The 15,360-nt window shown below is 42.2% G+C and overlaps 1 protein-coding gene across 1 annotated transcript in view; it reads left to right on the plus strand.

Moving 5' to 3' along the window:
* CHST8 (carbohydrate sulfotransferase 8) overlaps positions 1-14,979 on the plus strand; it is a 1,263,676-nt gene extending 1,248,697 nt beyond the window's left edge. Inside the window, exon 5 of the mRNA XM_078669642.1 lies at positions 10,474-14,979. Coding sequence (XP_078525768.1) covers positions 10,474-11,616 — 1,143 coding nt within the window. The 3' untranslated portion in view covers positions 11,617-14,979. The remainder of the gene's footprint in view (positions 1-10,473) is intronic.
* The last annotated feature ends 381 nt before the right edge of the window (positions 14,980-15,360 follow it).

Consider the following 15,360-nt stretch of genomic DNA (forward strand, 5'->3'; position numbering starts at 1 on the left):
AAAAGGCACTTAAAAGTTCCATGCTAATTTTAATCACAATATTACAAATAGATTAAAAAAAAATAGCAAAAATTAGATAATTGTACTCGCTATTTCAAAATAAAAATTCTGTGGAGTATTTATTGCATCATATTTAATGGAAAATGGCAGAACAGCCATAAAATATCAGGTCGTCAGAGGCCTCACCAAGGTTCTGCCCCTTGCCGCCCTCAACATTTTCCCAGCCGAGTGAATCTGAGGTACTGAAGAAGGTGATTGGCACCAGTTAAGAATTCTAAATTCGATCTTAGACCTAATTAAGAAAGAAAAAGAAAGAAGCAAGAAAATGTCTAACAGAACTTACCTGGATGCCTAATCAAGGAAGGTGTCTGGGGAGGTTAGATGGACAATATGATAACCCCCAGTTAATCTATTGTACGGTTGGTCTGGGCCAAGGTTTACACATTAGGATGCATACAAGTGTATGGTCACAACAGGCTAGTGACTTGAAGATGAAAGCTGAATCCAGGAAGGGATCAAGGATGTCCTAGGCTTTGTAGAGACCACAATAACTATCTTATTAGGATTTTGAAAACAGGGAGTGGAGCAAGGCATTGAACCTAGACAGTGCTGTTGCATCTCAGTCTATTGGGTGCTTTTGAGCTACATCTGTCTTCTGATACGCTTATATACAGATCATTTGTCTTGCAAATGCCACACCATCTTGCAAAATGTATTGTAAAACAACTAGACTGCCTAAGAAGTTCATGATAACTATTTTTGTCTGGACTCATTCCAACAGCCTTAGTCCTGCTGGAAATATGCGTATGATTTCTCCTCAACTGGGCAGGCCTTCCAAATGTTTCCTGTAGCACACATGTAAATATGACTTCCCAAACTGATTCAGTAGCCACCGCTTGTACTGGAGCTTTTCTGTGTCCAAGAACTTCAGTTTTTTTGGGGCAAGGACGAAAGCAGGCAAGATGATGCCCAGAAGAGACCAAATCTTAAATAGGCCATTTGCTTGTTCACTGAGGTAACTTGTATTCAATTGTGATCCTCAGATCAGAATAAATTAGCCTAACGCATGACACACTAGACCATGTGAAACATGTTATGGAGTTGGGAAATAATTTCACTGTGTACCCACATAACCTATACATAAGTAACTGGTCTGGGAGGTTCAGATGTTTAACAGTTCGGTAATAATGTTTCTGTGTAAAAATGCTAGTTTGTAATGTTTCAGTTTAGTAATAGGTCTTCTAGTGTTATCATTGTGACAGGACATGAAGTTAGGCCAACACTTTCCACCTATAGCTGGGGCTGCACTGACAGCGAAAGGGGGACCATTATGTACAGAACATATAGTTGCCTGGGTCTTTCTAGCATACATGGACCTACGGAAGTTAATCAAAACATAGGTGCCCTTGTCAATCTGTCGCACACCTTTAAGTTACTCCATTTTGGAAAGATATAAGTGATGGCACAAGTCTCTCCTAACCTGGTCATCCGAAATGGCGACTTAGGATTGTAATTGTGTATTGATAGAATTTTTCAAGCATGTATCTAACCAGAGGGTTAGCAATTGCTTTACATCAAACTCTTAAAAGAAGTAGTCACAGAGCTTGAGAGGTAAGAAGAGACTGAATAAGAAAAAGTTGTAGTCAGAGGATTAAGGAAGTGGGTGGAAAAGAAATTAGTCTTACATGCCAAACAGAAGGAAAACAGGTGAGTTGTCAGTCTGATCTTTATAGTGTTGATATTCCATATCTCTGGGCATAGGAAATCTGCCTTGTCTGTGTAGTCACCCTGGATTCTACATGTTTTCTGGATCTTATTAAGACTGGTATTATTACTCTGGCATTGATTGGTACTGTAACAGTGCATACATTGTTTGCTCTACCCTGAAAATTGTAATGTTAAAATTGGTTTCTATCAATTGCTATATTTAGCTTATCTGCAAGGTCATGGCAGATATCACAGAAAATATACCAGTGGTTTGGAAGTGAAGTCATATATGGGCTGCAGTGTGTATTTACAACTCATGCCAATATGACAAGAAATATATATGGCTGTCAGGAGCATCACTCTGCTTCAGCTGGGCTGCGATTTAAAAGTACTGCAGTATCACATGGAAATAAAAATTGGCATGTGGGAAAACCTATTCTTATATATCAATAAACAACCCTTAAAGTGTCATGTAAGCCCATGAGATGGGTGTTTAATATAGAAAAATGTGACCCCCCTCTATTTTGGTACTAGTGTACCCAAAAGCTGCTTTCACTGTGTAAGGTAGGCTAGGTTTCCACGAATAGACCTAGTTGCGATTAAATTCTTTACTTCAGATATTCACCTGGAGAAATCTAGAAAAACAAATCATAGTTATTTTCAACTTGGTTATAAAAATGTAATTTAATGGTGAGAGTAAATTTTAAAAGAAAAACTATATTGTTAAAAATGTTCTGTGGTCTGCTTGAGTCAAAACCAGTTTGCCACTCTCCACTGCAGAGCCTCAATGCACATTTTAGCATGACAGTTAATTACATTCTTCCCAGGGGACAATGGCTCCAACTCCGGGCCTTGGTAGGTAATACATTTATCAACTACCAGCCACTTCGCAGTGATTATCCATGTGCGAGATGGACAACAGTTGCCAAAACAAAGGACAGCTTTTAGACTTCCTGTATTAACTTTTTTTACTTGGTTATGCCAAAGGGGGCTGGGAGGATCTGCTTGCATTCATTCCTGGGGCCCTCTTAAATCTTTTGGCTCCAACCCCAGTAAAAAAAAAAATAGATTTTTGATGCTGACAAATTTAGGATACCTCATCTAACTAGGGTAGTGGCAAATGAAGATCTATAAACCCTTCAGTTAGGAAAGGAATTAATACCTTTGGGTTTAGAGGGTCTGGGAATGTTTACTGTTAAGCTAGTAGAAAGTGCTGCACAAAGAGTGGATGTAGGCAATAAAGTATATGGGATTAGTTGTAAGACATTATTCATTCACTGGCTAATGCACAGGATAAGTCTGGTACCTGACCCGCACCTACTTAGAACACTTCTGTACTTGGGCGGACAACATATGAAGAAAGAAGACTCTCCTTGAAGAAAAGGACTTCTGACACCTGCTGGCAGCCACGCACAGGAACTGCCCTCCCAGAGTCAAGTGGCTGCTGTCCTATTTTCCTGCTCCAGGGATACAAAGAACAGGAGGACACCTAACTCCAAAATGGCCCAGCTGGCTACAGAGGACTGGACCCAGGCGGAGCCCTGGCTGGAGAGACACCTGGTAACTAAACGTATTCAATGAAGACCTGTGGTCTGCAAGTGCGACCAGAAAGAACACTTCCAGCAATTGCAGAATAGAGAGACCTAGTCATGTTTTCCACTTTCAGAGGACTGGGAAAGGTCCTGAGGCTTATCCAAGTCGCTTGCACCTTATGCAGGCATGAAAACCAGGTTTCTCCCACTCACAGCATTTTGCTGCTCTGAAAAAAAGTTATCAAGAACTTAACAGCAAAATTATCTGGCTTTGTGAAACCATGCCTGGTTACAGCATCCAGTTCTACTCAGATAAAAGACTGTGAAATTCAAAAAAAGAAACTGAATCTGAAAGTAAACCTTAGCCTGGGACAAGGCAGCATATCTATCCCAGTGGCATTGGGATCTTGGCAGCTTTAAAATCCAACTTTCTCCTGCTCTGAGCTTTTGTCATCAAAATCAGTGGTTTCAGTGGGAACTCGACAATGACATATCTAGTTTTGAAGGGAGCTTGCATGTTTTAGCCTTGGATATTGCCCGAATGAAAGATCTTAAGAACCACAGAATAGATGAAGTCCAAAGTAAAAGCAATTTCTGTTGTGACCTGCTTGGATTACTGTCTGCTCCATTACTGTTGGGCTGAAATTGAACCAAAGATCCCAGTTAAATATGAACTGCTACTTCAAATTTCAGGTTTACTTTTTCTAGGTGTTTTTGATTAAAAATATATATATATCTCCAGTCCCTCTCATCTAATATTTATCACTTTGGCGTCTTTTTGCTTTTTCTAAATTTGTTTAATTTTTAGTATTATTTTCTTGACATTAGAATTGTTGGCTTTTCTTAATGAAAATTGCTAAATTCACTGTCTTCTCGCTGGCAGCAAATAGGCCAAGGGGAGAATGATAGTGCGAAGGAAATCTTGCAAGCTACATAAGACTCACGCAGAGCTTTGAAGACCATAATCGTTGAGTTGAGGATTGATGTGGCCATCCTACGGCAATATCTGCGGAACACTGTTGACAGAGTATTGAGATGGAGGGGTGCAGTTCTGATCTGGAAGACTTTATAACAATATTGAAAGCTGAATTGGCTCGTCTGACCTCTACCTCTCTTATCCGAGAATACTGCGCAGAAGATGCAGAAAACTGTGCGCATGGACATACTTCGATGTATCTATTTCCTAGCAGGAGTAGATGGGGCCATACTGAAACATTTCTGGAAACTGGATTCTGCTGTGGGTTCTGAAAGAGAAGCTTTTTATCTGTTTTGTAATTGAATGGGCACATTGCTGCCTGGTTGCGAACCCCCCCCCCCGCCCCACCCACCCACCCTGTGATAGCAAAACTGTTGAACTATCGAGATAGAGGCTCAATATTGAGGGTGGCCAGAGACCGCATTAAGTGAGCTTTCAATCTTTTAAGATTGTCTTCCCAGACTATACCTGTAGAGTGCAACAACCACGTAAACCATTTGAGGACGTTAAACAGAAGCTGGGGGCTCTAAAGTTACAATATATGCTCAGTTCCTGGCCAGGCTCTGAATCCTTTACAAGGCTTAATCCCAGTACTTTGATACTGCTGAAGCAGTGTGGGAATGGGCAACGGAACAACAGAAGTTGCAAAGCCACTCGCCTTCCCACTTGGAAGAGACAGACCTCTGGACAGAGGAAAAAGCCTGGAGCGTGTCATTACAGGTGCAACTCAGGTTTGCCCTGGAAACATGGAGCAGAATAGTATGACTCCAGCAGTACCATAGATACACAGCTGAACCGCAGAGCCACATCACCTGAACCTGGGACCTCAGAACTTGCACCTGAGATAAGATAAAGGACCAAGGCCCTGTGAAGCTTCATTAGACCCTTTAGCCAACAGACTAAACTCTTGACCTTGATTTGCCAGCAACATCAGATTCTACTGAGGGTAGTGCTTGAGAGGGGAGAGTCAGTGGCAATTTGGTAACTTCAGTGGTAGCACTTGTTGGGTGGTGGTAATGTTTGGAGCATCTGACGCATCTGGGATGGAGGTAAGGGTGGGGGCAGGTGGTGGGGATTTCTATGGGATAGTTGCAGCCCTGTTGGGCATGGTTGACAATACGTGCCTCCAGTACTATGAGTTCAGTCTAGCCCAGTCCCAGTGGCAGCTCGAAAGGGACCGCATGCTACGGTGGGATGGACAGGACAGAGAGAGCACTGGGCTCCCAGTGATACAACCTGGTCTACAAGGGGCGTGAAAATACCTTCCCAATGCCTGGTCTCGAGATCATGATTTGGAACATCAATAGGCTGCTTGAGCGCATCAAACATGGGGCTGTCCTGGGCCTAGGTCAAAGGCTAGGAGCATATGTCCTCATGCTGCAAGAGACCCACTTGATGGGAACTAGATGCCCAATATTGACTAGCTACAGATATGATAGGGTGTTTTATGGGGTTGGGGGGTTTCCTTGAGCTCCTGAGGCTTACTCACACTACTAGACAGGAGGGTACCTATGTTGGTGACACACACAGAATCTGACCCACGTGGGAGATGTGACAGTGAAGGCGGTGATCACCAGACAGATTGACAACCTGTTGAGTCTGCCTGTTCCCCCGAAGTTAGTGGGAGAGATGCTAAAGAAGGTCAAGGGCATACTGATAACGTTTTCAAATGGGCACATACTTATGGGAGGGGAATTTAATATGGTAATGGCGCCACATAAAGACTGCTCGAATGCACAGCCGAGAGAGCAGATGACTCCATCCCAATTCGGGACCATCTCCCCTGATATTGGGCTTTGCAATGCATGGCGCATCTGGTATCATCAAGAGACTGCATAAAAACACACATCTGCAGCCCACAAATCATGGTGATGTATATATCTCCACTTTTTGCTGACCACAGACCTACTCCTTATGAGGGTGTTTACATACTGCCTCAGGGGATCTCAGATCACTTACCTAAAGCGGTACAGATAGGGGGCCCCAATCCTGAACATTGTCCAATCTGGCGACTCAGCGCGTGGCTCTTTGCTAATAAAGAGGTGGTTCACCACCTGTCTTGTGAATTGGACAGCTTCATTGAGCTGAGCAAGAGGAATTTGTGTCACCAGACAGGCAGGGGTGCTGCGCTCCACCTGCTGGGAACTCGAAACTATTGAATAAGCACTCCGAAAGATGAATGTGTGGACTCAGTCTGGCGACTCTTCCCATATGACACTTCGACGGGCAATGCTCCTCTTGGAATTTCAGGATTTAGTGGCACGCGAGGTGAATTACCTGGGCTCGAGTATACGGAGAGGTTGAGAGGCCCAGTCGGACACTAGCTAGGCTGCTCCAAACCCCCCAATATCAATCCTCCTCTATCACACTTCTAGAATTGGACTATGGCCTGACACTTACGCATAGAGAAGGCATCATGTCTGCTTTCCTCACCTATTGTACCCACTTATATACCTCGCGTTCACCTCCTACAGACTGCACACTTGCTGACTATCTCGCTGAGTCGATCATGATCTGGATAGATGATCGGCAGCAGCAGTTCCTCGCCCATTACTGCTGATGAAATTTCACAAGCCATTGATGATCTGGAGGGCGCGCGTGCCCATGGTACCACACGGGTTGACCGGGATTTTATACAAAACTCTATTGGTTACCCATCTGCTGGAGGTCTACGCGGAGTCATTGGAAGTGGGGTCCCTTACCCATACAATTTGAGAGGCTGTTATTACTCTTCTGCTAAAACCCAACAAGCCCCCCATCGATGTGCCTCCTACTGACCACTGTCCCTACTAAACCAGGACTACAAAATCTTAGCTAAGATCCTTGCCATGCATCTTTCTTTATTGGTAGATATGATAATGTGCCCGTTCCAAACGGGCTATGTCCGAAACCAATCCACCTCGGCGAACCTCTGCGTGGTATTTGCTGTTCTTAACCAAATTAGCCCAGAACTTCCTGCTGCAATGATATTGTTTGATGCAGAAAAAGCATTTGACTCACTGGAATGTGGTTCTTTCTACATGCCACGTTGTGGAAATTGGGAATTCCCTCGAGCTTTTTGGAACTTGTTAGACTCCTATATACATGTCCATTGACCTGACTAAGGGTTTATGATGACTTAACCGAGCAATTTGCATTGTCATGCGGCTCTAGACAGGGATGCCTCCTATTGCCCCTTCTCTTTATTATTGCCATGGATCCACTTGTGCAGCATTTAGAGGATATAAATCTGCAGCGCTGGTTGAGATTCCACCACGTACCATTGCTGGCCTCGTTTTAGGCAGATGACGTGTTGCTGTTTGTCCGAGACCCCAACACTAAACTTGCTCCTTTGCTCCGGGAGATTGTGAGATTCAGAGTCTACTCCGGACTCACCATAAATTGGAATAAATCAGAGATGTTTCCTTTAATGGAGGCCAAGGCCCTATTCACTACAGATTTCCTGTTGCCTTGGTGTATGGATCTGCCCGATATTTGGGAGTTTTTTTACACCACAATGCTTCAGAAGTTATTCGTCTCAATTACGGACCAGCCATTGACAAACTGGGATCAGGCTTTCCTTCTCGATTGCTGGTAGAATCGCCATCATTAAAATGGTGGTACTACCACGATTTCTTTATTTATTCCTTAATATCACCATTGCCCTTACGACGAAGTTCTTTGACACGCTCCGAGGCATGATAATAAGACTGGTTTGTGCTGACAGACAACCACAAAGCAGCAGGCAGGCGTTAACTATGCCACATCAACGTGGAAGATTTGGATTCCCTGATTTTCACCTAAATTATTTAGTCGCACAAATACACTATACCTATTATTGGTATCACCCTTACGCTAGATTGCAATACTTGAAAGTGAAGTGGTCGCAGGCCCACCCAGGCCCACTGTCCTCTATCATACCTAAAGGTCTCCCCAGGACACCATTCGTGATACAAACACTGAAAAGCACATACTGGGCCTGGGGTAAGTTACAATGCTACTTCAACGCTTACTGTCTCCATGACAATCCGTAGCTGCCTCCACCTACTGAAAGACTTACTAAACGTACCCTAATAATGTATAAACTGCACACATTGAGTGATCTCTTCCGGGGCGGCCGGCTACATACTGTGACGGAATTAACAATGGAACAGGACATGCCCTATGTGGACAGGTTTCTTATACATAGACTGATTAAATTGGCATGCGCCATACTCCCAAACCCCTGACGAACCAGCAGACTGCACCCCCTTTACATTGATTATTATGAGCGGGTCACACCTAGTCTCCCGCCTCTATCATTCATCACTCTTGCTTCGACCAGGGGGCGAAACGGGGGCCCGGCAGCATAGGAAAGAAATTTGGGCTGTCCCCTGTCAGATCAAACATGGCTTTACTGCTGCAAACTAACACGCTATGTATCAGGCAATCATTGCCATAAATAATACATTTTAAATATCTACACAGTGCCTACATCACACCGCACCTGTTAGCAAAAATAGACCCCAGCAGGTCACCGAGATGCTCCAGATGCGCAATGGATAATACTGACTTCGCACACCTGGCATGGAGCTGCGCACCTATACTGACAAACTGTGGGGCGGTATTTAGCTATCTAAGCCAGATGAGTGAAACAGAAATACACCCGACTACATTACTGGCCCTGCTGGGCTATGTCAAACCGTTGCCCACCGGGGTGAGTAGGTTTGCTGCAATTGTGCTGCTCTTCACTAAGTGGCTGATCCCGTTACATTGGGAGGGGGGATTTACTGCTCCAACGGTCAGGGCATGGCTTCGCAACCTAATGTACTGTGAAACCACTAGCAACACGTATACCACATTACAACCACATACTGCCAGACCAAAAAATATATGGCAACCACTGCAGACCTATTTATTGACACATCTGCACGGGGCTGTCTGATCATATTGCACCCAAACGGAAGCCTGATGAAGCATTCATTACTCGATAACTGGGCGCAGCACCCACATCCCCATAAAACAGAGTGGAGGCCTATGGAAGGTCTCTGTGGGCTCCATATAGTTATAGATGGATGTGGCTTGGCTTACCCTCCTGTCTCTTTTGATTTATGTTCCAATCGCTGACAGATGTCCCCCTGATCCTTGTTTTCTTTCATGGTATGAATGTTTCTTTAAGCAATCTAAAATGTACTGGGCACTAATGCTACGCATGTTGATACTGTGAATAACTACATAATTCTTTTTTTTTTTACCCTGTATTTGTTCTGTTTGTTTTCCTACTCCCTTTCTTTTTTGCTCATTCTTTATTTGTTTGATGTTCCTAGTTACTTGACTGAAAAGTTCAATAAATAAAAACAATTTAAAAAAGAAGACAGTGAATGCAGGGATATGGATCCAGGGGAATTGACGATCTCCTCCAGGCTGTGCCAGATCTAACTGAACTATCTGCACACTACCTACCTGAAGTTATGGAGGGCTCAAATGCGCCCCTTGTACTAATGCCCCTTCTGAAAAAATCATGCAGATTTCCTAAATGTTGTGTGGACCGCTCCCACTATTTTCCGTATACTGGCCCGGTTGTTAAGTTGGCCAGTGGACTAATTGGGACTCATTGAACAATTGGGGGTGGGGGGGATGTGGGGAAAGGTTGTTGGCTTGGATGAGAACTTTGGTTGTGAAAAGAGGCATTGCTCATCTATGGAACTCAGAAACCCCACCCACGGTGACAGCGTAGTGCAGGGGGATGGATTGGTGTTCCAAAATGGAAGTGTTCATCTATGTGGCAACAAGACTCTCACACAGACATCACAGGATCTGGGGCAAGTGGGGTTTCTATGGGCTGAAATGAACTGTCTAAAAGGGCTAACCATGATTCGCCATTATATGCAATACCTGAATGTGAACGATGTATACGTTAATGTTTACTTTCATCATGAAATCAGTAATATGTGGGTACTATAAAAAAGGTGTAGCATATTAGAAGACCCTTAAAAGATCAAAATAAGATCTTATTTAAAACCCTAGTGATGTTCCCTTGCTCTTGCCTAATGGTAATGTACACAATCAATTTCTATTCTACCTTTGTTTCCATCTACATTTTTTTCCAAGTATGGAGGGTTTGGGACATTTTTCTAAAATCAGACATGTTTCTAACAGAGCTTATGCAATGAACAGTGTGCTATGGCCGAATTCTTATTTTGAAATATCACTGAATTGCAGTAATGCTGACTGCAAAAGAATTTAACAATGCTAAATACTTTCCCTCTAAACATTGTTATGCTTCTCTTTTCTTTTTAGGATTGTGTGTCCAGCAATCAGGATGGGAGGCTGAAACAACAATCCACAGAAGCATTATCAAAGAGAAACCACCTTGCTTCATCAGACCTCGCCCAGCAGATCCCTGGCAGATATCAAAGCTCAAACAAGCGGGAGAATAATGTTATGTTTTTGATGAGGGACAATGAGAACAGAGGCATCAGAAGGAAGCCTGTTAGACTCCATAAGCGAAGAAGATATCTCATGAAGAAAAATCCCATTCTACTTGCCTCAAATAGCTCCACCAATACACGCTCCAAGCTCAAGTCCGAGGACCGGAACAGTAACTGGAAAAGGCTCTACGAAGTCCAGCGACAGAGGAAGGCGTTAATGCAGGATGTGTGTGCAAAGTACAAAAGCAACAGCCGAAGAATTATCACTCCATATCACGTATCAAGAATTTTTGTTGAGGATAAATACCGAATCCTCTATTGCGAAGTCCCCAAAGTTGGCTGCTCCAATTGGAAACGTGTTTTAATGGTTCTAAATGGGTTAGCTTCCTCCACCAAGGATATACAGCACAACACAGTGCATTACGGAAATTACTTAAAGAGACTGGACAGCTTCGATCGCAAAGGGATCTATCACAGGCTCAACACCTACACAAAAATGCTCTTTGTTAGGGAGCCTTTTGAGAGGCTGGTTTCTGCTTTTCGGGATAAGTTTGAGCATGCAAACAATTACTATCACCCTGTTTTTGGAAAAGCAATCATATCCAGATATCGTCGAAATGCCACAGTAGAGGCATTAAGGACCGGGTCCGGCGTGCAGTTCAAAGAATTCATGCAGTACCTGCTGGACGTTCATCGGCCCGTGGGTATGGACATCCACTGGGACCATGTGAGCAGACTTTGCAGCCCCTGCTTGATCGACTATGACTTCATTGGCAAATTTGAAAGCATGGAGGAAGACGCCAACTTTCTCCTGCATCTGATTGGCGCTCCTCAAAACTTGACCTTTCCCCGCTTCAAGGACAGGCATTCTAATGAAGTGAGGACAACCACTAAAATCAGTCAGCAATATTTTTCACAGCTGTCCCCCTCAGAAAGGCAGCGTGCCTATGATTTTTATTACATGGATTATCTTATGTTCAATTATTCAAAACCTTTTGAAGATTTGTACTAATATGTCAAAATAGTTCTCCCTCCCTATCTTTTTATAGACATCAGATTCCAGAAAGCCCCTGGCAGTCAAGCCTTGCTCACAATTCCAAAAATATCTTTTTTTTTTTTAAACTGATTGATATTTTTTTTATAAGAAATGTGGGTTATTGAAGTGTGCCTCGAATAATGAACGAAGATTTCTCCAGAGGCGGCTTTGGCAAATACAAAGAAATATTGTTGACATTTCTCAGAAATTTGAGAACTTGTCAGGTTTTATTGCTAGTTTGAGGAGTATTGAATGTTAATTCAGAGAGAAAATGAAAGGCACCCAGATGACAGTGTGTTTTATTTTTAAATTTGTTTTGAAGTATTTGCACATATAATTTCGATCTAATTCAACCTGAGGTGTTTTTATGAGTTCCACATGTACAGAGTGAATCTTTTCCATGGCTTGTAGAGTACACATTTTTTACACTTAGGTTATTAAGTTTAGAGGCCCTCATTGCCAGTGTACACGATCCAATACAATTTAGTAATTCATTTTTGAAGGACTTTCAAGGGCAGGCGGCATAATTAAAATGTTTTGTGTACTAACTTTGTTAATGAAGTTAGGACGAGCACAATTATAATTGTGGTACTAACAGCATGATTGTTTTCTATCTTGATGCTTAGTGCTGTAAGAGTTCACAGCTCCTCTTCAATGTTTCATAAAAAATTGACCCCTTTACAGTAGACCAAGGGCTTATGACATGCTAACTGAAACAGTTATGGTTGCATCCCTCACACTTTTGTGATCCTAGGAATTACCGGGCCCAGTTCATTTCCATGCAGGATTAGTTTCATTCCAACATGCAGGTTCACATTTTTTTGTTTGTGAGAACAAATTTAAAAAGAAATTCCTCCTTTATCTAGTGACTGTAAGCAACTTAATGGTAGCCGCACACTGGGCCAGAATGCTCTGGCAAGAAACTGACATCTACCAAAATCATCATTATCTATGTTAAATGCCGGTGTGCTGCTTCTTGTAAAAACCAAGTAGTTACAGGAAAAAGTTTAGGGGAAAAAACTGACCGTATTATAAACCTGAGCAGTTATTGTGGAGCCAACCTGAAACAAATCCCTTTTCCACAAAAGGTAGCTTAGCATCTCTAAAGACTGGTGTATAAGGGTGCCTAAAATGTTTGGCCTATTTACAACTATTCTTATTTTTTTAATTGCTCTTTAGTCTATATCCATGTATTTTTTTCACTTTTTCCAGTCTAAAGATTCACTTTCACTATTGCTGTCTTTCACAATAATCCGGTACTGGTAGTGCACTAGAGAACAACAGGATAATTATGGTGTCATAGTTCTATTCTGGTGGAAAACATGCAACCTAAGGTGGAAAAGTAAAGATAAAACATTAAAAATTAATCATAGAAGGTATCCTTGTTGCGAAGTGCAATCATGGGGCCATCTCTGGTTAGGCATCCGATACTGAATCTTGCAGATTATTTGGCATAAGACATGCTTGTCCTGTTTCTCTCCCATTTATACCTTTAGTAGATATAATCATATAGCTAACATTACTGTAAAACACGTAATGTGTTGGCAGTGTTGCTGAGCACGAAGATTGAGCAATTTCAGAAGTGGCACAGACATTCCTTTTGCTCACCCTCTGGGACAATGCGTTCCACTTACCTAGTGAACTTGCACACAGTGTCTACCTGTCGGCTGCAAGTGCCAACCATTAGGAAACAATGTTTGCCCTCTTTACACCATCTGAAGGAGGTTATCTCACAAACAGAATCATGCCTTCCTCTCTTGCGGTCGATTGACACTTAGTTGGATTGTTGACACTCTCCCGCTTTAGACCTTGGGGTGTAGCACAGTTCTGTGACAGGATCTATGCATTTCATCGAGCCACCAACCTCAAAGCACCCTTTCACTGGGTATACAACATGCTTTAAGCCCCACCTGTACAATGGATTGTGATGTACCACAGGCTTTGATATACTGCCAACCAATTGACCCAGATAATTAACTCGAAAATTACAGTAGCTGCACAGTATTCCATTATCTACAGCCAAAGCCATGAAACACATGTTAACCCCAGACAAAAGTCAACCAAACAAAAATGTACAAATCGTCAATTCAGATTTCAAAGAAACATGGCTACCACGTACAATTGTCAATAACTCACAATACACTCATAACTGCCAGCAGCAACCTCATTAAATGTATAGAGTAAGATACTAAACATTATGCCACCCAAGCCTGCAAAGAAAGAGATATAAGTCTAATTATCCATATATGTAAACACACACACCCATACAATCTTAACACACACACTTGTGCAGATATCTTAGCCGAACTAATGACAGTGCCTGTAAAATCTTATTACAGTTGTATAAAAGATTGCTTTTCACTGAACCTTTTGCCAAATATGTCTTTCGAAAAGGTCTCTGTGTTGTCTTAATGCCACAAGGCAGCAGATCCCTGTGTGTGATGTTCAGTGACCTGAACTTGACTTTTTTATATGATTGAAAGGTTATGTTATTGTGATACCTCCTTTATTAGTTTTTCTTTCTATGGATATACTTGTTTTTTTCCGTTGCGGAGGTAGAGGTCAGGGGTTCTTGTTAGACATTTTTTATGTGCCTGAAAATGCTCTGGATTTTGAATTACTTCGTGTGCCACTCTTTCACTTTTCTCGGGTTCAAGTCGAAGTATATCAATGCCCTTATTGATTCCTGCTGCCTGTGTGTTTTTACATGTTTCCTTTGCTCTTAAATATATGTAAATACCTTGAAATAATGTTGCTACAGATACTTTTAACATATTGTTTCTAAAATATTTTTGTAAAAAAAAGACCTCATTTCAAACCATTTGCCGCCATATTAACTTCATAAATCTGCAAAATGTACAGCTTGAAGATGTCGCATATATCTAAGTCACCGTTTTCTGATGTTTGTGGTACAAAAAGCAACTTTATAACAGACCACAAAACTAAATGACTCGATAGTTTGCTCAATTATGAGCCTAATCTAAAGCTCACAGGTGTGACGTATGTTTTCTACTTTTCATCGAAACTGACCAGAGTCTCCTAATAATTAAGGTCATGTGTGTGGGGGGGGGGGTTCTTTGCTCACACCATACTGGGGAGATACATTATTATAGAGTTTAGGTACATTGGCATGGAAAGAAAGGAACTACTTTTGCTCCAATTTTACCTGCTGATCCACAGATGTGGTTTAACGGGCTGCTTTAAGGTCATCTGTTCTCAGACTCATATTTTCAAGTAATTCAGTCCTTACACATCTAATGTAGGAAAATAATGACTGGTATTCTGTATACAAACAGACCATCACCAATCAAACTCTCTAGGATGAGATCTGAGCTTCCATAAATATTCACTATTTGGTGACTTCAGTACTTTACAAACTAACTCACCTAGCAGACTGTATAGGTTCCCTTAGCAAACATTAGCGCGTGAACTTTCAGTTTAACTTAAAACTACTGAATGGTCTGAGAGCTTCAGTGACTCAGCATTACTGGGCCAGATGAAAGTGGCACAGCAAGCTACTGGAAGACTGTTGAGCTTCAGTGTGTCAACAATACATTATGAGCTAAGAATGTCATATCACACAACAGAATATTTTTAGAACTTTACAAAGTACTACCAGGTGAACTGGAGTGTTAAAACACAGTAACGTATGAGCTCAGAACTCCAGTGATTGGGCACAGCTTAACAAGGTAAGACTTTTAGAGCACACTGCTGCACATG

The sequence above is a fragment of the Lissotriton helveticus genome, chromosome 12, assembly GCF_964261635.1.
Source record: "Lissotriton helveticus chromosome 12, aLisHel1.1, whole genome shotgun sequence".
Lineage (NCBI taxonomy): Eukaryota > Metazoa > Chordata > Amphibia > Caudata > Salamandridae > Lissotriton > Lissotriton helveticus.